This window comes from Rhinoraja longicauda, chromosome 6 (assembly GCF_053455715.1).
Source record: "Rhinoraja longicauda isolate Sanriku21f chromosome 6, sRhiLon1.1, whole genome shotgun sequence".
NCBI lineage: Eukaryota > Metazoa > Chordata > Chondrichthyes > Rajiformes > Arhynchobatidae > Rhinoraja > Rhinoraja longicauda.
This window is the reverse complement of record NC_135958.1, coordinates 3,478,305-3,500,176: the sequence shown is the minus strand read 5'-3', so window position 1 is coordinate 3,500,176 and position 21,872 is coordinate 3,478,305. Positions and strand designations below refer to the sequence as shown.

The window sequence follows — 21,872 nt, the reverse complement described above, 5'->3', positions numbered from 1 at the left end:
TCCACCACACCCTGCCCCCCCATGTCCAGCAGCGGAAGGACCCTAGACTGTGGTCCTCCCCCATAGGGCCTTGGCGTTGGCTGCACCAAGCTTCCCAGTGCATCCCTCAGCACGTACTCCTGCAGTCGGCAACATTCCTTGACGGACAGCTCGCTCCGCTGGGAGGTCAACAAGGATCGGGCAGACCAAAGGGCGTCTTTCACCGAGTTGATGACCTTCCAGCAGCACTCGATGTCAGTCTCCGAATGCGTCCCTGGGAACAGTCCGTAGATCACAGAGTCCTCTGTGACGGAGCTGCTCGGAATGAATCGTGACAGGGACCCCTGCAGACCTCTCCAGACTCTCTTTGCAAATCCACACTCTGTGAAGAGGTGGGCCACCGTCTCCTCTCCGTAGCAGCCGTCCCGGAGGCAGCGTGCGCTGGCAGTGAGGTTCCGGCGGTGTAGGAAGGATCTGACTGAGAGGGCTCCCCTCACCGCCAGCCAAGCCAGGTCTTGGTGCTTGTTGGTGAGTTCTGGCGATGAGGCATTTTGCCAGACAAGCTGGGCAGTCTGCTCTGGGAACCACGCCACAGGATCCATGGAGTCATTCCCCTGCAGTGCCTGCAGGACGTTCCGTGCTGACCACTGCCCGATGGACTTGTGGTCAAAGGTGTTGGTCCGGAAGAACCTTTCCACGAACGACAGATGGTTCGGCAATGTCCAGCTGACTGGCACATTGCGTGGCATCTGCGCCAGGCCCATCCTTCGCAACACCGGGGACAGGTAGAACCTCAGCAGGTAGTGGCACTTGGTGCCCACGTGCCTTGGCTCTATGCTCCGCCTGATGCAGCCACACACGAAGGTGGCCATCAGGATGAGGGCGACGTTGGGCACGCTTTTACCCCCATTGTCTGCCGACTTGCGCATTGTGGCCCGTCGCACCCGGTCCATCGTCGACCCCCAGATGAAGCGGAAAACGGCCCGGGTGATCCCCCTGGCGTAGGAGGGGGGGACGGGCCACACTTGCGCCAAGTACAGCAGCCCTGAGAGCACCTCACACCTGATGACCAGATTTTTCCCCGTGATGGAGAGGGAACGCTGCTTCCACAGCTCCAGCTTCTTCCCCACTCTGGCTATCCGTTCCAGCCAATTCTTGTTACACGCCTCAGCCTTCCCGAACCAGATCCCCAGCACCTTCAAGAAGTCAGGCTTAATGGTGAAGGGGATGGAAGATCGGTCGGGCCAGTTGCCAAAGAGCATGGCCTCGCTCTTCCTGCGGTTTACCCCGGCCCCCGTGGCCAACTCAAACCGGTCGCAGACGCTGATCAGTCTGCGGACCGACCCTGGATCCGAGCAGAAGACGGCGACATCGTCCATGTACAGGGAGGCCTTGACCTGAGTGCCCCCACTGCCTGGCAATGTCACTCCTCTTATGCTCGCATCCTTCCTGATGGATTCGGCAAAGGGTTCAATGCAACAGACGAACAAGACAGGGGCGAGAGGGCAACCCTGCCTGACTCCAGACCTGACGGGGAAGCTGTCTGATTCCCACCCATTAATTTGGACTGCACAACAGATATCGGTGTAGAGCAGTTGTATTCACTTCCTGATTCCCTCCCCAAAGCCCATTTTGGAGAGCACGTCCCTCATGTACGTGTGCGATATCCTGTCGAAGGCCTTCTCCTGGTCCAAGCTGACCAGGCAGGCATCCACCCGTCTGTCCTGCACGTAGGCAATGGTATCTCTCAGCAGCACCAGGCTGTCTGAGATTTTCCTGCCAGGTACAGCACAGGTTTGGTCCAGGTGGATCACCTGTCCCAGAGCAGACTTGACCCGGTTGGCGATGGCCTTAGACAGGATCTTGTAGTCTACATTCAACAATGTGATGGGTCTCCAATTCCTTATGTCATTCATCTCCCCCTTCTGCTTGTAGATCAGGGTGATGCTGCCTTTCCTCATAGAGTCTGACATGCTGCCGGCTAGAAGTATGTCGTTGTACACTTCCAGCAGGTCCGGGCCCACCCAGTCCCACAGAGCCGAGTACAACTCTGCCGGTAAGCCATCGCCTCCGGGAGTTTTACTCGAGTCAAAGGAACGGATGGAGCCAGTCAGCTCCTCCAGGGTCAGTGGTTGGTCCAGACTCTCCCGCTTGCTGTCATCCAAGACTTCCGTGATGGAGGACAGGAAGTTCTGGGAGGCGGTGCTGTCTGTGGTCTTTATGTCGTACAGATCCTTATAAAAGGATCTGCAGATCCTCAGCATGTCTGTCTGCAAGGATGTTACCGAGCCGTCCTCCTCCCTAAGGCTGTTAATCACACAGCTCCCCCTGTGAACCTTATGGAAGAAGAAAAGTGAGCACGTCTCATCCTGCTCAACATGGCGGACCCTGGACCGGAAGATGATCTTGGAGGATTCAGAGGTAAAGAGCCGAGCTTGCCGGCCCTTAAACTCTCTCAGTTCCTCCCTCACATCCACCCCTCTCTTCTGCAGAAGGAGCAGTTGCTGCAAATCTGTCTGGAGTTGACACAATTCCCTCTTACTCTGTCTTGCTCTCTGAACACCTTTGGAGACGAAGAACTTCTTGATGTTCTCCTTGGTTGCTTCCCACCAGAGTGTCGGGGAGTCAAAGAGGGGCCTCACAGTTCTCCAACATGCGTAGTCCCTCTTTAGCTCCTCAACGTTCTCCGGGGTCAACAGCTCCACATTTAACTTCCATGTCCCTCTGCCCGCCTTCCGGTCCTCCTGTAGGTGACAGGTGGCCTGAAGGAGGCAGTGGTCAGAGAAGAACACCGGTGTGAGGTCGGTGTGTCTGACCGTGACGGCCCTCGATGTGAAGAGGAAGTCTATCCGGGACTGGGCTGAACCGTTTGGTCCTGACCAGGTGAACCGCGGCTGGGCTCCGCCTGCAGGGTCGCTGAAGGTGTCGCGCAGCTTTGCATCTTTGACCGTTTCCACCAGGAGTTTGGAGGTGCCGTCCAGTCTGTGGTTGGCACTGCCGGATCATCCAGCCGCATCAATGATGCAGTTGAAGTCACCGGCCAGAACGAGCGGTCTAGACGTGGCCAGCAGCGGTGGGAGCTGCTGGAGGACGGCCAACCGCTCGCTCCGCCTGGGTGAGGCATACACATTAATCAGCCGGAGCGGAGAACCACGGTACATTACATCCACCACCAGGAGACGCCCCCCCACCACCTCCCTTACCTCAGTGATGGTGAAGCCCCCTCCCTGCAGCAAGATCCCCAGACCGGACACGCGACAATCATTGCCCCCCGACCATACCGACAGTCCGTGGGGCCACCATCGCGACCACCTCCGATAGCAGCGAAGGTGTGGCAGCCCGCACTCTTGTAAAAAGGTCACATCCGCCTTTACCTTGGCCAGGTACTGCAAGGCGTTGACACATCGCACAGTGCTCTTCACACTGCGCACGTTTAGGGATGCCAGTTTCAGCTCCATTGTCCTTTAGAGTTCCAGACCGTCCTTCTGCCTCTGCATGTACATCGTCTGGGTGAGTTCCAGCACCTTTTCGTGGCACAGGTACTGGGTGTTGACTGCCTCAGCACAGGACGAGTTTTCTGGTGTGGCCACTGCAATGCTCCCGGTCTCCCGGAGCTGGGGCCCACTGGCCACTGCAATGCTCCCGGTCTCCCGGAGCTGGGGCCCATTGGCCACTGCAATGCTCCCGGTCTCCCGGTGCTGGGGCCCATTGGCCACTGCACTGCTCCCGGTCTCCCTGAGCTGGGGCCCATTGGCCACTGCACTGCTCCCAGTTTCCTGGAGCTGGGGCCCATTGGCCACCGCACTGCTCCCGGTCTCCCGGAGCTGGGGCCCATTGGCCGTTGTGCCGCTCCCGGTCTCCCGGAGCTGGGGCCCATTGGCCACTGCACTGCTCCCGGTCTCCCGGAGCTGAGGCCCATTGGCCACTGCCATGCTCCCGCTCTCCCGGAGCTGGGGCCCATTGGCCGTTGTGCCGCTCACGGTCTCCCAGAGCTGAGGCCCATTGGCCACTGCAATGCTCACGGTCTCACGGAGCTGGGGCCCATTGGCCACTGCACTACTCCCATTCTCCAGGGGCTGGGGGGCAACAGGCATGTTCTTCCTCTTACCTTCCTCCTCCCCCGTTTTCTTCTTCGGCCTCCATTGTCGGTTCCTCCCGGTCGCCTCATCCTCTGACGAGGAGAGGTTGCTGGCCTCGTCCTGGGAGAGGACTCTTTTTTGGGACTTGCTTGCTCCCTCCGGCTTTTTCTCTGTACGCAGCGCCTTCAGGGTTTTCCTCGACTGTACCAACTTCCAATCCTCCTCTTCCTGTTCCCCTTCTTCAACATCATCAACACTGGACGCTACGCTTGCAGAGGAACTTAGCGGCCTCAGAATACTCTGCCTGGCCTCGACCTCGACCTCGGCCTCGAGTGCTGCCCCCCGGCTGGAAAGGAGACGCCGCAGGCGGTGTGAGAGGAAGCAGAAGAGGGGTAAGCGCGGAGGCATCCGGGCTAGGCTAGCGGCTAGCCCACACAGACCGGCTATTCCGAGCATGCTAATGGCTAATGTACACTCACTGGACAATAAAATGGACACTATAAGACTTCTCCGGTCGACCCAGCGTGAGGTGAGGGAATGCTGTGTTTACGTTTTTACGGAAACATGGCTTAATGACAACATCCCGGACTCCGCTGTTCAGCTCGACCGGCTAACATGCTACCGATCGGACAGAGCTACGGTTAGCGGGGGGAAGACTCGCGGTGGCGGTGTGATTGTTTACATCAGTGATGCTTGGTGTCGGGACGCTGTGTTGGTCTACAAACACTGTTCACCGCTGGCGGAGTTTATGGTTGTGAAGTGCCGACCTTTCTACCTCCCGAGGGAGCTAACAGCTATCCTGTTAGTCGCTGTTTACATCCCTCCCAGTTCCAACAACAAGGACAGAGAGGAGGCACTCTGCGAACTGTATCGGGCCATCTCTGAGCAGCAGACAGCACACCCAGATGGCTTTCTCATCGTAGCTGGGGACTTCAACCATGCTAACCTAAAAACTGTCATGCCCAAAGTATACCAGCATGTTGATTTCCCAACACGAGAAAACAACACCTTGGACCTTGTCTACACGACCATCAAAGGAGCATACAAGGCTTCCCCCCTCCCCCACATCGGTCTCTCTGATCACCTCACCGTTCTGCTGAAACCGGCATACAGACCCCGGGTGAAAGTCACCAAACCGGTTTCAAAAGAGGTACGTGTGTGGTGAGAGGACAGCACAGCTGCACTCCAAAACTGCTTTGAGACTACAGACTGGGACATGTTCAAGCAGGCAGCAACAAACAACAACACAACCAACATTCAGGAATACACAGAGACAGTTACAGGCTACATCACCAAATGCATTGACGATGTGACCCACACCAGAGCCATCACCATCCGGGCTAACCAGAAGCCATGGCTGACAGGGGAGGTCCATGGGCTGCTGAGGGTCCGCAACGCTGCCTTCAGAGAGGGCAATCCAGCCGGTCTCAGGGCAGCCAGGGCCAACCTTTCCAGTGGCATCAGGAAAGCCAAACAACACTACACCCGGCGCATCACAGCCCACTTCAGTGACAGCAGAGACACACGGAGCCTGTGGAAGGGTATTAGGACTATCACGGACTACAAACCCTTACCACAGACCTGTGACAGTGACACCTCTCTCTTGAACGACCTCAACGGCTTCTTCGCACGCTTTGAAGCACAGAGCAACACACCTGCGCAGAAAACAACTCCCCCCCCCAACGACCAGGCTATTTGTCTGTCTCCAGGCAGTGTGAGGAGCACACTGTTAAGGATTAACACCCGGAAAGCTTCTGGACCTGACAACATTCCTGGTCGTGTGCTAAAAGACTGCGCAGCTGAGCTCACAGATGTCCTCACAGACATCTTCAACATCTCCCTGAGCCAGGCTGTTGTTCCCTTGTGCTTCAAAGAAACCACCATCATATCTGTGCCCAAGAAGTCTTCTCCATCCTGCTTCAACGACTACCGCCCTGTAGCGCTGACTTCAACCATCATGAAGTGCTTCGAGAGGCTGGTCATGAAGCAGATCAGATCCAACCTCCCCCCCTCCCTGGACCCGTTTCAGTTTGCATAGCGAGCTAAGCGGTCCACTGAGGATGCCATCTCCTCTGCTCTACACCCAGCCCTCACCCACTTGGACACTAAAAACTCATATGTTATGATGCTGTTCATAGACTTTAGCTCAGCATTCAACACCATCATCCCCCAGCAGCTGGTTTGTAAACTAACAAATCTGGGCCTCAGCCCCCTTCTCTGCAACTGGCTGCTGGACTTCCTCACTGCCAGACCCCAGTCCGTACGGGTCGGCAGCAACACATCGGACACCATCACGCTGAGTACGGGGGCCCCACAAGGATGTGTGTTAAGCCCCCTGCTCTTCACCTTGCTGACCCACGACTGCACACCCACCTACAGCTCCAACCACTTCGTCAAGTTTGCGGATGACACAACAGTGGTGGGTCTCATCAGCAACAACGACGAGACCCACTACAGGAAGGAGGTGGACCAGCTGGCCGCGTGGTGCACAGACAACAATCTCTTCCTGAATGTGGAGAAAACAAAGGAGATTGTTGTCGACTTCAGGAGAACGCACACCCAACACCCCCACCCACTGACCATCAATGGTGCTGCTGTGGAGCAGGTGAGCAGCACCAAATTCCTGGGGGTGAACATCACCGAGGATCTCTCCTGGAGCAACAACATCACGTCCATCGCCAAGAAAGCCCAGCAGCGCCTCTACTTCCTCCGCAAACTGAAGAGAGCGGGAGCCCCCACACCCATCATGTACACTTTTTACCGAGGTGCCATCGAGAGCATCCTCAGCAGCTGCATCACTGTGTGGTTCGGAAGCTGCACAGCCTCCAGCCGTAAGACCCTGCAGCGCATAGTGAACACTGCTGAGAGGATCACTGGCGCCTCACTCCCAACACTCCTGGTCCTTTACACCACCCGCTTCACCCGCAAAGCATTGAGCATTGTGGGTGACCCCTCCCACCCCTCCAACAGCCACTTCACCCTCCTGCCTTCAGGGAGAAGGTTTCGCAGCCTGAGGTCGAGCACCACCCGACTAAAGAACAGTTTTTTCCACCAGGCTGTCAGGATGCTGAACTCTCTCCCCTCCCTCCCTCCTCTCTCCCCTGCCCCTATTGGACCTGGACTTTAACACCCCACACACACGCACATCCAGCACCAGACACTTTAAAAAAAATTTTTTAACGCATTTGAAGTGACTATATTTTATATTTTATGTTGATTGTTGTTTGCTGTGCCTTTTTAATTTTAACTTAGTTTTATGCACTTTGTTCCTCGGGATTGTGGGAAACGGTATTTCGATTTTCTGTCTGTGTAAACTGGCTGAGGATTGACAATAAAATTGACTTTGACTTTGACTTCTTCCATCGACTCGCCCTCCTGGGCAGGGGGCTGGGGGGCTCTGTCCTGCGGCTGGGGGCTCGAGGTGGTCGAGCTGTCATCGCCCCTGCTCTCCTTTCCCATTTGGGCCTTAGCCGTGGTAGGAGTCGTCTCGACCACCCTGGGGGTGCTGGCAGCGGCCCCTCTTATCGCCTGTGCGTAAGTGCTTGCTCTTTTAGGGTAGGCCCTGTAAAGGTGGCCTGCCTCCCCACACAGGTTGCAGCTCTTGCTCTCCTTACAGTCGCTTGTCTCGTGGCCTTCTAGCTTGCAGTTTCTGCAGACGACTGTCCTGCATTCTGCCGCCACGTGCCCAGGTTTGTTGCATTTCCTGCACACCCTGGGCTGCCCCGCGTACGTCGTGTAGCCCCGGTTCCCTCCGATGGCGAACACCGAGGGAGGGTGGATGATGAATCCCTTCCCGTCCACCCTCAGCTTCACCTTCACTTGCCTCTTGCTCGTCCAGATCCCGAACAAGTCCTTTATGTCCACACAGTTCCCTGCCCCTTCGACGTAGCGCGCAAGGAAGGTGAGGACATCCATGACGGGCACATGTGGGTTAAACATGTGCACCGTGACCATCCGTTCCCTCTGGGTGGGGAGGGTGAAGAGCGGCTGCACCTTCAGGAGCGACAGCGGGGCTTCGTCCCAGTTATCCCGGAAGTCCTGCAGCATCTTCTGCCATCCCGCCAGGTTCTGGAAGGTAACATCAAAATATCCATTACCTGGGAAGTCCTGGAGGCAGAAGATGTCCCCGGCCTTGAATCCACAGGCCTCCAGCAGCACCTTCTTGATGAAGAGGTCCCTTGAGAAAGGGGTCCCCTCCCTGAGGTCCTTCACCGATACACGCAGGGTATTCCGGATACCCTGTCCTCCAGCTCCACTTGCTGCTGCCATCCCACCTGGATAAGGGTGTTAGGTTGGTTACCCAACCAGCATGGATCCACCCCTAAACCAGACTCCTGTTCCTGACCTCCGCTCCTCGTCAATGAACCACGACTCAATACAGATACTGCTCTTATAAGAACATTAGGGTTGTAGCTAATCCAACTCGTCCTGGGAGAACCTCCTGAGTGATCAAGGTGTCTCCCCTGCCAGGTAAGTAAGACGCCATTAACTCAACAGAATTCCTGTTGACTGGGGTGGTTTTAGTTATTTCAGACAACTAATCGACAAAGATTTAATTGACCACATACATTACTGCCAGACCAATTCTCATTTTTGTCGCTAAAAGATTAAAATTAGCTTTCTTTAATATTCGTGGGTCCCTTTTGTTGCCAAAATGTTATGTTTGTTTTTTATAAACATGAATTATTTATTGACAGGAAAATTCATTGGTTGCTCTGGGTTAAACAAATGACACCGGGCTCTTTGCACCAACAGAAATCAGTTGTCCTTCTAATAGCTGCCTGGATACAAGGCAGTAAGTGGTCGGTAGAAGTAAAAGCTTTAGGGTAGAAGTTGCCACTGCGCAAACAAGCCTCGGGAAGGAATGAAAGGAATTTGCATTTACATGGCAGCTTTCATGGTCATGGGTAATCCCTAAAGGGCTTCACTGTTAATGAAACGCGCCCAGAAGTGTTGTCACCGCTGGAATGCGCTGAAAGACACCTGCCAACTCCACACATAGCAAGACCACAGGGCAGTGGTCAGCACGGAACGTCCTGCAGGCACTGCAGGGAAATGACTCCATGGATCCTGTGGCGTGGTTCCCAGAGCAGACTGCCCAGCTTGTCTGGCAAAATGCCTCATCGCCACACAACTCACGAACAAGCACCAAGACCTGGCTTGGCTGGCGGTGAGGGGAGCCCTCTCAGTCAGATCCTTCCTGCACCGCCGGAGCCTCACTACCAGCGCACGCTGCCCTCGGGACGGCTGCTACGGAGAGGAGACGGTGGCCCACCTCTTCACAGGGTGTGGATTTGCAAAGAGAGTCTGGTGAGGTTTGCAAGGGTCCCTGTCATGGTTTATCCTAAACAGTTCTGTAACAGAAGACTCCCTGATTTATGGACTGTTCCCAGTGACACATTCAGAGACGGATGTCGAGTGCTGCTGGAAGGTCATCAACTCGGTGAAAGACGCCCTTTGCTCTGCCCGAGCTTTGTTGACCTCCCAGCAGAGTGAGATGTCTGTTGGGGAATGTTGCCGACTGGCCCATTCCAAACTGCAGGAGTACGTGCAAGGCCCTGTGGGGGGAGGACCACAGTCTAGGGTCCTTCCGCTGCTGGACATTGGGGGGCAGGGTCTGGTGGAGAGAGACGCCCCTCAATCACGGGAAGGGATATCACCCCAGGGAGCCGCATGGTTGTCGGGAAAAAATTGTAAACACTACGTTGCAACGCAATGAATGTCGGGAGAAATTTTGCCCCTCCCTGCTTTGTATATATTTTTTACTCTGAATAAATGTTATTTTGAATTTAAAAATGTCCGACAAACATCAGAAAATGTGGAATACCATGCACACAAAGACATAGAGTCATACAGTGTGAAAACAGGCCCTTCAGCCCAACTTGCCCACACCGACCAACATGTCCCATCTACACTGGTCCCACTTGCCTGCATTTGGCCCATATCTCTCTACACCTGTCCTATCCATGTACCTGTCTAATTGTTTCTTAACTTCTGAAGCAAACATACTCTGGGACCAAAGTTCTCCGTGAAGAAGTACATGTAGCCTTCAACCTGAAGATATCTTCACTGGAGGTCCACCACTAATTTGGAACCGTCCAAAGCCCAGGTCTGCAACGTTCAGTTGCAGTGAACGTCAAGCACACCTCGAGCAGACTGGGAGATGTCTTTCACCCTATTTGGTGCGGCACGGTGGCGCAGCGGTAGAGTTGCTGCTTTACAGTGGCAGAGACCCGGGTACAATCCCGACTACGGGTGCTGTCTGTACGGAATTTGTACGTACTCCCTATGACCTGCGTGGGTTTTCTCCGAGACCTTTGATTTCCTCCCACACTCCAAAGACGTGCAGGTTTGTAGGTTAATTGGCTTGGTATTGTCCATGGGGTTAGTGTGCGTTGGTCATCTAAATTACACATCATGTTCAGCACAAACAATTTGGGCCAAAGGGCCCATTCCTTGTGCTTTACTATAATAATAATAATAATAATGCATTACATTTATATAGCGCTTTTCAAACACTCAAAGACGCTTTACAGGGATTACTAGAACATAGAGAAGAAAATAAATAGATAAATAAGTAAACGAACAGAAAAAGGAGACAGAAGGTGAGGTGACGGTCAGTGGTTGAAGGTAGTGCTGAACAGGTGAGACTTCAGTGATGTTTTGAATGTGGTGAGTGAGGAGGAGTCTCTGACGGTTTGGGGTAGTGAGTTCCACTATGGAAGTCTCAGTAACAACACATGCTGCCCTCAAGGCGTCTACGCTGGAGATGGTATCATCACCCTTTTAAAATGCTGGTTTGCCCAGAAGCTCTACAAGAGATACAATGATCTTTTGTCATGCTCCATCCTAATACGATAGTGCAATGCGTCAAGACAATATGACCCGATGAATGTTCTTTCGTCATTTTCCATGTTTTCGTACTTGGGATTCACACTTTATAAGCAAGAATTGCTGCCAGAAGATGATCATTTGTTTAGTTTTTAGTTTAGAGATGCAGCACATAAGCTTTCAGAATAAAAAATATACGAACAGTGCAAATATTCATTAGCGTCGTATCATAGTGATCCCTGAAATGTCATTAAGCTCACCACTATTGCTACTCATGTGGCCCCCATGGGGTGATATCCCTTCCCTCGTTTGAGAAGTGTCTCCACCACACCCTGCCCCCCAATGTGCAGGAGCAGAAGGACCCTAGACCGTGGTCCACCCCCACAGAGCCTTGGTGTTGGCTGCACCAAGCTACAGTCTGAGTGCTTTTTCTAAGAAGCTGATCAGGAATTCTCTATCTTAACATCTTTAAGATGCTCATTCAAACCACTCTTTGATAAAGCCTTTGATCATTATCTTCATTTGTCTTAAAGACAGGATATCCTTATCTGTTGATAATTTGTTTGATAATGGCCTTAGGAAACACCTTGGAATGTTTTATCATGTTCACGCAAAATATTGCTGTAGACTCGTGCGCGATGCAACATCAAAGCCAAACGTTGATAAATATTTATTGTCTGTTGATAAACGTATTTGTGTTAACTCTTATACAAAAGCAAGGTTCTGCAGATGGTGGGAAACTGAAATTAAACAGTTGGTGGTTTGAAACAGGCTGGGAATTAATTACTTCTCTTTCCTTCCTGGCTCCTGGGTTGCTAGAGTTGTTTATGATCGCCTCTCCTCCCGTAAGAGAGACCACCTTTCAGATCTCTTATCACTCCATACTCCACTCCATTCCAATTAAAAGAGGCTGGGAATACCCAACAGCAACAGTATCCTGTCACATTTCACCCATCTGTAAATTCTGCAGTGACAGCGTTAAGACAACTTTCGAGACGCAAGGAACTGCAGCTGTTGGGCTCTTGAGCAAAACACAGTATTGGAGGCACTCCAGTCAGGCAGCATCTGTGGAGGGAAATGGACAGGGTCAGGGCCCCTTCTGCAGACTGACTGTCCCGAAACGTCGCCTGTCCATTTCCCTCTACAAATGCTGCTAACGCACTGAGTTCCAACAGCACTTTTATATTTTGCTCAAGAAAACTTTGAACCTCTTTTCCAACTGCATTTCACACAGGCACGCAAAATAGACTACAAATGCCACTCCGAAGAAAAGCCCTGACCCGAAACGTAAGCCTAGCCAATCCCACCAGAGATGCTGCCTGAGCTGCTGAGTTACTCCTGCACCCTTTGTGTCCCAGCAGATGTCCCAAGGAACTGCAGATGCTGGTTTACAAACAGGGATACAAAAAGCTGGAGTAACTCAGCGGGACAGGCAGCATCTCTGGAGAGAAGGGATGGGTGCCCTTACAGGTCCCTTCTTCAAACTGTGAGAAGGGGGAAGAGGTTTAAACAAGCACCTGTAGTTCCTTGTATTACAAAAGGAGGGATGGGGGGGGGGGGAGGGGGGGAGTGGCTAGCATGTAAGACTACAAGTACCGTGGTGCACCGTGCAGACGAGAGCGGCCTTTTTGGCGAGAAGTGTAGGAAGGAACTGCAGATGCTGGTTTACACTGAAGATAAGACACAACATGCTGGAGTAACTCAACGGGGACAAGGCAGCATCTCTGGAGAGAAGGAATGGGTGATGACGTTTCGGGTTGAGACCCTTCTTCAGACTGAGAGTCAGGGATAAGGGTAAACGAGAGATACAGACGGCGAGGTGGAGAGATGAAGAACATATACAATTCTTAAGAGGGTTGGACTAGGGTAATAATAATAATAATAATGCATTTTATTTATATAGCGCTTTTCATATACTCAAAGACGCTTTACAGAGATTTAGAGAACATAGGGAAATGAATAAATAGATAAATAAGTAAATAAGTAAACGAACAGAGAAAGGAGACAGAAGGTGAGGTGACCTTCAGTGGTTGAAGGCAGTACTGAACAGGTGAGACTTCAGCGATGTTTTGAATGTGGTGAGTGTGCAGGAGTCTCTAACGGTTTGGGATAGTGAGTTCCATAGGGTGGGAGCAGCGATGGAGAAAGCCCTGTCCCCCCAGGATCTGAGTTTGGTCCGGATGTGGGGGGATAGGAGATTGGCAGCAGCAGAGCGGAGGGTGCAGGTGGGAGTGTGCCTGTGGAGGAGGTCGGTCAGGTAGGATGGGGCCAGGTTATGGAGGGCTTTGTAGGTTATGAGGAGGATTTTGTACTGGATTCTCTGGGGGATGGGGAGCCAGTGGAGTTTGTAAAGGACGGGGGTGATAGGGTCACGGATCGGGGTGTGGGTGAGTAGACGGGCAGCGGAGTTTTGAATGTATTGAAGTTTACTGATGATTTTTGAGGGTGCGCCATAGAGGAGGCTGTTGCAGTAGTCCAGACGGGAGGTGATGAAGGCGTGGATGAGGGTTTCTGCAGCTGTGGAGGAGAGGGATGTTGGGGGAGTCCAGAACCAGGGGTCACAGTTTAAGAATAAGGGGGTAGGCCATTTAGGGTTGAGATGAGGAAAAACATCCTCACCCGGAGAGTTTGAATCTGTGGAATTCTCTGCCACAGAAGGCAGTGGAGGCAAATTCACTGGGTGTTTTCAAGAGAGAGTTAGATTTAGCTCTTGGGGCTAAAGGAATCAAGGGATATGGGGAGAAAGCAAGAACGAGGTACTGATTGTGGATATTTATTTCACAAAATGCTGGAGTAACTCAGCAGGTCAGGCAGCATCTCAGGAGAGAAGGAATGGGTGACGTTTCGGGTCGAGACCCTTCCTCAGTCTGAAGAAGGGTCGTCACCCATTCCACAGATGCTGCCCTGCGCCTGTCCCTGTCCCCACTGAGTTACTCCAGCTTTTGTGTGTGTTTATGTGTGTATGTGTGTGTGTGTGTGTGTGTGTGTGTGTGTGTGTGTGTGTGTGTGTGTGTATGTGTGTGTGTATGTATGTGTGTGTGTGTGTGTGTGTGTGTGTGTGTGTGTGTGTGTGTGTGTGTGTGTGTGTATGTATGTGTGTATGTATGTGTGTGTGTGTGTGTATGTGTGTGTGTGTGTGTATGTGTGTGTGTGTGTGTATGTGTGTGTATGTGTGTGTGTGTGTGTGTGTGTGTGTGTGTGTGTATGTGTGTGTGTATGTGTGTATGTGTGTGTGTGTGTGTGTATGTGTGTGTGTATGTGTGTATGTGTGTGTGTGTGTGTGTGTGTATGTGTGTATGTGTGTATGTGTGTGTGTGTGTGTGTGTGTATGTATGTGTCTACCTTCGATTTGAACCAGCATCTGCTGTTCTTTCCTGCACTTGTGGGCGAGAGAACGTGGGGGCACAAAGACTACAAGTACCGTGGTGCTTTGCAATCGGCGGGTGCGCACGCGCAGATGAGAGAGAGAGAGAGAGAGAGAGAAAGACAGAGGTAGAGGGGGAGGGAGGGAGAGAGGGGAGGGAGGGAGAGGGGGAGAGGGAGAGGGGGAGAGAGAGGGGGGAAGAGAGGGGGGGAGAGAGAGGGGGAGAGAGAGAGGGGGGTAGAGGGGGGGAGAGGGGGGGGTAGAGGGGGGGAGAGGGAGGGGGGGAGAGGGAGGGGGGGAGAGGGAGTGGGGGAGAGGGAGGGGGAGAGTGAGGGGGGAGGGGCGCGACGTCTGGCGCTTCGGCGGGTACGCGCACGCACGCACGCACGTACGTCTTGCGTCAGCCTGGCAGCAACCGCCAGCAACGACGGCGGCGCGCGCGAGAGCACGCACGCTCCAGGACGGGCGCGAGCACGAGCACGCTCCAGGACGGGCGCGAGCACGAGCACGCTCCAGGACGGGCGCGAGCACGAGCGGTGGCGGGAGCGGAGGGAGGGAGAGCGAGCGAGCGAGCGCGCGCGAGATGAGGGCGGGCAAAGTTTGAGCGGCGAACACGGGGTTAATAAACCGCTCGGCAAACGGGACGGACGGCGGAGGGTGAGGGGAGGGAGGGAGGAGCCGCGGCTAAAGTTGGCCCAGAGAGAGAGAGAGAGAGAGAGAGAGAAGAGGAAAGAGAAGAGAAGAGAAGAGAAGGAAAGAAAGAAAGTGTTCGCTCACCCCTCGCACTGTTATGAACTTATTAAGCAAGTAGGCGAACGGGAACCTGCTACCCGATGACTACTATAAACAGCGGCGGCAATGACGAGTTTGACTTTAGGCTGATATTTGATGAAGACGGTCCGCAGCCCGGACTAGGCCCCGCAGGTTTGTACCGGAGACGTGGGGCGCTTCGCTTCCACATTGATGGGGTTAACGCGCTGGGTGCGACAGCTAAAAAGTTCAATTTCGTTTTTTTTTGTTTTTTTTTGCATGGGCTATTTATCAAAAATATGTCTGCGTATGTGTGCGTGTTGAGATTTTTGTTTTGTTTTTGCTGATGGCGTGTGTTGTGTATCTCCCCGCAGTGTGGATATCAGCAGTATGGGAAGGGGGGAGGTTCACCAACACCTCCATTCTGTTCTACCTCTCACTGCATGTTCAGCAACACCTCCATTCTGTTCTACCTCTCACTGCATGTTCAGCAACACCTCCATTCTGTTCTCTCCATTCTGTTCTACTTCTCTTTGCATGTTCACCAACCTCTCCATTCTGTTCTACTCTTTAAATGTTCAGCAACCTCCCCATTCTGGTCTACTTCTCTTTGCATGTTCACCAACCTCTCCATTCTGTTCTACCTCTCTCTGCATGTTCACCAACCTCTCCATTCTGTTCTACTTCTCTTTGCATGTTCACCAACCTCTCCATTCTGTTCTACCTCTCTCTGCATGTTCACCAACCTCTCCATTCTGTTCTACTCTTTAAATGTTCAGCAACCTCTCTATTCTGTTCTACTTCTCTTTGCATGTTCACCAATCTCTCCATTCTGTTCCTTTTCCTCCTTTAAAGGTTCTGAAACAACACCATTCTGCTACCTTTAAAGGTTCAGCAAACACTCCATTCTGCCCTATTTTCCTTTCTTTGATAAAGGTTCAGCAACTTTCCATTCTGTTACCTTTCTTTCTTTAAAGGTTTAGCAACCACTCCATTCTGTTCTACTTTTCTTTAAAGGTTCTGCAACCTCTCCATTCTCATACCTTTTCTTTTCCCCCTGCTCAACGCGCGGAATATACGCTTGAGTCATATGGAGACAAATTGTATTGTTTACACACACAACTGAGCGCTGCTTTTGTTTTGCTCTGCCGGTGAAAAGGTGTTCTGTACACAGTCGCTGTTTCTAGAGGTCATTTAGTTTTTATTTGGACGTTTAACTTTTTTGTACTAGGAGGAACAAAATCTGATGCATTTGCTTTGGGATATTTCAGTTACCGAATTTAATTCTACATCTAATCTCTTGTCTAACTGAACTCTACATTCGCCCTTATTTCTCTTTCCCCCTCCCCTCCTTGAATTTGTTTTTTAGAAACTGGTTTGGCAAACTGCTTTTTTTTTTTCTGTGCCTGTTGCTGTGTTTTTATCGTTGGTGGCCTCATCAGACTGCACGCTGAACAACGTAAATAAGGGAAGGAGTATCTCTGTGAGCCCATATGGGACGTGGGAATTTACGAAAGTAGACTTGGAAGTTAGCCCAACATTCAAGTCATCAAATTTGCCGAGACACGCCATGTGCAGTTCAGATGACAGTGGAATTTAAGACGAGGGAAGTGATCAGAAAGGTAGATCCACTTCCAGCAGCGCATGGCATAGTACAGTTCTGCTGCTAGAGGTGATTGCTAATGAAATTGATGTCAATTTGCCACCGATTTGTCGTTTCGTAATATACTCGACCCTGCTCTTTCAAGCGGGCTCCGGACCTAATAGGGACATCGACAGTAAAAGACGAAAAAAAGAAAGTGGAGTACCAGCTCCTTTCGTGCCTGTGATTGGACGACTGTAATTTCATCAGGCTCCTGGTTAATTATAATTAAATATCAGACTGACTTTACCGTGAAAGGACTATCACCGTCTCTAAAGTTTGGAGGAGTCTGTCTTTTAGACTTCTAGCTTATTTTGTACAGTGCTGGGGCTACAAAATGCTTTGTGCCACATCAGCAGGTGAGCGGCAGTTTCTGAATTGGCTCATGTTTTGATAATTAGAGGTGGATCAGTTGTTAACGTTGTGTAATAATTAATTTCCTTTTCATGATTTTGGTGTGATTAAAATTGTAACTGCAGTTTCTGTTTTGGTTGGCTCAGCACTTTTTAAGCAAGCTCATCATTCTATTTCAGAACATTAGATAATCTGTTTTATGTGATTTGTTTATAATGTCAGTTTTACTAGAAGGAACATTTCTATAATTTCCAAATTGACTGTTTTATGTACTGGTTACTATGTGTTTTGCTAAATAATGAGCAGGAGATTTGTTTCCATGGAGTAGAGATCAGATAGCTATGTGTGGTATTTCAGTAGGTTAAATTTAGTGTGATAGTAACTATAGAAGTGTAGTGACATGGCTGATTCTTAGTGATGTAGAATATAGTTACTAAACTGTAATTACATCAAATTCTGCTTTATAATTCCAGGATTATCAATGGAATTTTACAATAGTCTTAGTTATTCCTTCCCAAGTCCACTAACTGTCTTTAAAATAATAGTCTTGATTTTGATTTTGATTTAATTATTATTATTATGCTATTAGACCAGGGGCTGAAAGCTGCTACTTTGTTCTCCATGTGTAGGAAGGAACTGCAAATGCTGGTTTACTCCAAAGATAGACACAAAAAACTGGAGTAACTCAGTGGGCCAGGCAGCATCTCTGGAGAAAAGGAGTAGGTGACATTTTGGGTCGAGACCTGAAACATCACCTATTTCTTTTCTCCAGAGATGCTGTCTGACACGCTAAGTTACTCCACCTTTTGTGTCTCATATCATATCATATCATATATATACAGCCGGAAACAGGCCTTTTTCGGCCCACCAAGTCCGTGCCGCCCAGTGATCCCCGCACATTAACACTATCCTACACCCACTAGGGACAATTTTTACATTTACCCAGCCAATTAACCTACATACCTGTACGTCTTTGGAGTGTGGGAGGAAACCGAAGATCTCAGAGAAAACCCACGCAGGTCACGGGGAGAACGTACAAACTCCTTACAGTGCAGCACCCGTAGTCAGGATCGAACCTGAGTCTCCGGCGCTGCATTCGCTGTAAAGCAGCAACTCTACCGCTGCGCTGCCGTGCCGCATATTGGCTTTGTAGTCCATAATGGCTTTGTAGAATGAAAGGGAAAAACCAAAGTACTCTTTTTATTTCTGGCCTCACTTTATTTCCATGTATCTAATCTGAAGATAATTAAGCATTAATTTTCAATGAATTAGATGGAATACTGAAAAGGATAATTTTAATTGGTAATAACTGACAGCATGTAAATGAAGTAGAAAAGCATTAAAGATGCACATGTTATTAAGCTGGACTAGACAAAATAGATGAAATATTTTGTTTTAAAATAATTAAGAATTCACCATTAGATTTGTCTGACTGCACAGTGGTTGCCTGCACCTGTAGATAAAAAGAACAGTTAATAGATGGAGGATTTCTAAATTGTTTTTTGTTCATGGTTGAACTTGGGGGGAAGCAGAAAAGTGGAGTAGAGCCAAAATCAATCATCTCAGATTGATTTGAGTGGTAGCGCAAGCTACTGAGGCGACAGAGTGGTGCAGCAAATAGATCTACTGTCCCATGGCTCCAGTAAGCTAGGTGCAATCCTGACCTGGTGGAGTTGGCACTTCTGAATGGGTTTCGTCATGGTGCTCTGGTTTCTTTTCGTGTCCTAAAGAAGTAGAGGTTGATAGGTTAATTTGCTACAATAAACTGCCCCCCCCTTAAACTGCAGGTGAGCTGTAGAATCTGGGGTTGGTGGGTGGAGTCGTCGATGGAAATGTGAGGCGAAAGGGATTAATATTAGCGTAAGTGACTGCTCAGGGCAGACTGGCTTGAAGGGCCTGTATGTGACATTGACTCAAGGGGCCAGTGTGGCCAACTTTGCATCAATTTTTTTAAGTTCATGACGGGTGCTAGATTAAGTTATGAGTAATGCAAAATTAGATTTTTTGCATTTCCTTTGAATGTGGGATGTAAATAAGTACTAAAATGTAAAAGTGATTTATTTATGCCAAATCATTACTATGCTTCTGTTTCTGGTCTCGTTGATCGTACAAGATGGTTTATCTTAATCACATAATAGTTTCAGCAGATGTTGCTTTTGACTTTTGAAAACTTGATCTATTCAATTCAATTTGTGCAGGGTGCTATGAACAATATTTATCGAGTGGAATCATTTGGTAATGTACAGTCAGTTTAGCTGATTATTGTGTGCAATTGAAATAATATGAAGATAGCTTCCTTTTGGCCTCCGGGTTGTTGGAAAATGGAATTCCTCTATTGTCTTCCCTGTTTATTTATGTAATATGTTTTTATTTTATCAATGAGTACACGGTTTAGACATCAAAAAGTGGAAGTGTTTATCAGTCGGAATTTTGGGCCTAGGTGTTGGTCTTTGTGTAGGTGGTAGCTAATTATAGCAGTGGTATTTTGAAGTAACACTTCAGTGTTGTGTTGATAGTTGCATCTAGAGTTGCTTGAGTATTTTCTGAGTGGACAAATCAACTATGGCTTCGGCCTCATGTTGATGTCAGTTGATTTTTAAAAAAAATCTGATCCTGGGGTTCTTTTCAGTGTTTTGAAGTTTGCCCAGGCACCATTGATTATTAATGTGATTATTTATTACAAAGTGTTGGGGTTTTTTTGTCACTGTAAACATCTTATTTATTTACTGGTGTGAATTATGCAGCTAATGTTTGAACTGTCATTTGCTTTAATACCAAATGATATCTCCAGCTGTGTTTACAAAACCCGCTGCCCTCAGTTCACCGAACAGTAGGGAGAAATTGTTAATTAATATGCAGTTCTTTGCAGAGGTAACTCTCAATATCTGTAAATGAGTTTAGATGTGTAGGGAAAAAAACTGCAGATGCTAGTTAAAATCAAAGGTAGACACAAAATGCTGGAGTAACTCAGCGGGTCAGGCAGCATCTTGGGAGAGAAGTGTTCCTTCTCTCGAGATGCTGCCTGACCCGCTGAGTTACTCCAGCATTTTGTGTCTACCAATGAATTTGGATGTTCTGGTAGTAAAATGAAATCAGAATCTTCAATTATAAATGTAAATTAGTTCCCCTGTGGGGTACTGTTTTAGAAAAGGAATGCCATTAGTTTTTATGTAAGAGAGTGGATATTTCAGTGTAGTGCTACCTGAAATGCCTCCTTCGCTAGTTATCTCTAACTCTTTTCTACAGATCAACTGTAAGATTTTATCTAACTAGAAAATATTGGGTTGCAAAATACCATGGATTAAATATCCCCAATTAAAATGCATAACATAATATTATAACAAATGTAGCTCACAGGCAGTATTCGTCTTCCCAAGGGTGCTTGGATGACAAAGTGTAGCACTTTCTGCACAATAAGGTTGTATCGTCCTCCTGATATTTATTTCATTTTCTTTCTCTTTGGCCTTTATTCGATACAAGGTTGAGTAAGTGTGACATAAGGCATTGGCTGAAATGTATAGGATACAATAGCGTATGGTAGCAACTTATTATATACATTTTATTGGAAATTGGTATGGAGTTTGAGTTGTAGCTTGGGGTGCATATTAGCATGCATAACTTAAAATTAATGCCCATCATCGTTTTTGACTCTTACATATTTCATCATTGTTTTTAGTATTAAACAGCAGTTATTCACTTTGGGTTCTATGGTTAACTATATACAGTTAGAGAAAGACCAAGTGTTAGTCTGAAAAGCAGCTTGGCTCATTTTGAGCTGTAAACTGAGTGTGTCCATTCCTGACAATGTAAACTGAGTGTGACCATTCCTGCTCCATCAGGAGATTTATAGTTTTTAATTGGTGTTAATAGTGTTGAATACATTTTATGTTTTTTTATTGGTTAGTCTTTCTCAAAAACGTTTGAAATCATGAAGAGGACTGTTACCAAGATCCCCAAACAGTTATTAGGTAATGACAAAATAAGTTATTGACAGTAATGCTGGCTTATGAACAGATATTAGCCAGGGTATCCCAAAATACTTTCCTGGCTATTTAATAGTATCACGTGTAATTGCATCCATCTGAGAGAAGTTAGATTGAGGTTTAATGATTGTACTTTGGACAGTGCACACTCTCAATTTTGGTTTCCATGGATTAGCAATCAGCAGCTGTGTTGGGTATTTAAGTAGAATTTTGGTGTACAAGTTTATTGAGTGGGACCCAAACCATTCAAGTGTTCCACTGAGGACGTACTTGATAACATTTGGATCCAGCTGATACAGAATCTGCACAGAGTTCAGCAAGTATGTGAAGTGCAATTCTTAGTAAGAAACTACCTTGGCCTTCCAGAAGATTTGGGCTGGGGGGGGGGGGGGGGGGGGGGGAAGAGAGGTAGGAGGTAGAGCTAGCACAAGGGCAATTTTTCTTCATCTCCTTCTGCCTTTCTCTCTTGTAGTCTGCTGTACGCCCGACTAATATCAAGCACACGTAGGTTTAAATACACATGCCAGTGCAATCCACAAGCTAATGGAGATGACGTGTGCCATGAGTGTGCTTATTCTTTTACAGTTATCAATCAACTATGCAGCTGCATCATATTCCACAGATAGCCAACTCTGTATCAGGGTCACTATGTTTGGAAATTTTTAGATAATTATCCTACAAGCAGATTCTGAGCTCTATCTTGAATTTCCATTAATATTTAAACAAACCTGCCCAGTGTTTAATTAATATACATTTGCTTTAAAAGGACATACAACTACATGGTTAGGGCAGATTAATACACTGGACCAGATTGTTTAATCTGCTTCTTGGCTATTTTCTATGTACTGAGGCTGTTTAAGCCAAGGTGATGAGAAATTTCTTCATTTGGA

At 49.0% G+C, this 21,872-nt stretch overlaps 1 protein-coding gene across 3 annotated transcripts in view; it reads left to right on the top strand.

The window, feature by feature from the left end:
* The window catches only part of nfatc3a (nuclear factor of activated T cells 3a), a 175,267-nt gene that overhangs the window by 40,572 nt on the left and 112,823 nt on the right, over positions 1–21,872 (top strand). For 2 of the 3 annotated variants that reach the window (XR_013547361.1, XM_078400362.1), the window contains exon 1: positions 14,962–15,177. The exons of the other annotated variant lie outside the window; for it this stretch is intronic. Coding sequence is in view for 1 of the 2 variants with exons in the window: in XM_078400362.1 (XP_078256488.1) it covers positions 15,087–15,177 (91 nt within the window). In the remaining variant the exon portion in view is untranslated. Of the gene's footprint in view, positions 1–14,961; positions 15,178–21,872 lie in introns of those variants that run through there. 3 annotated transcript variants of the gene reach the window in all.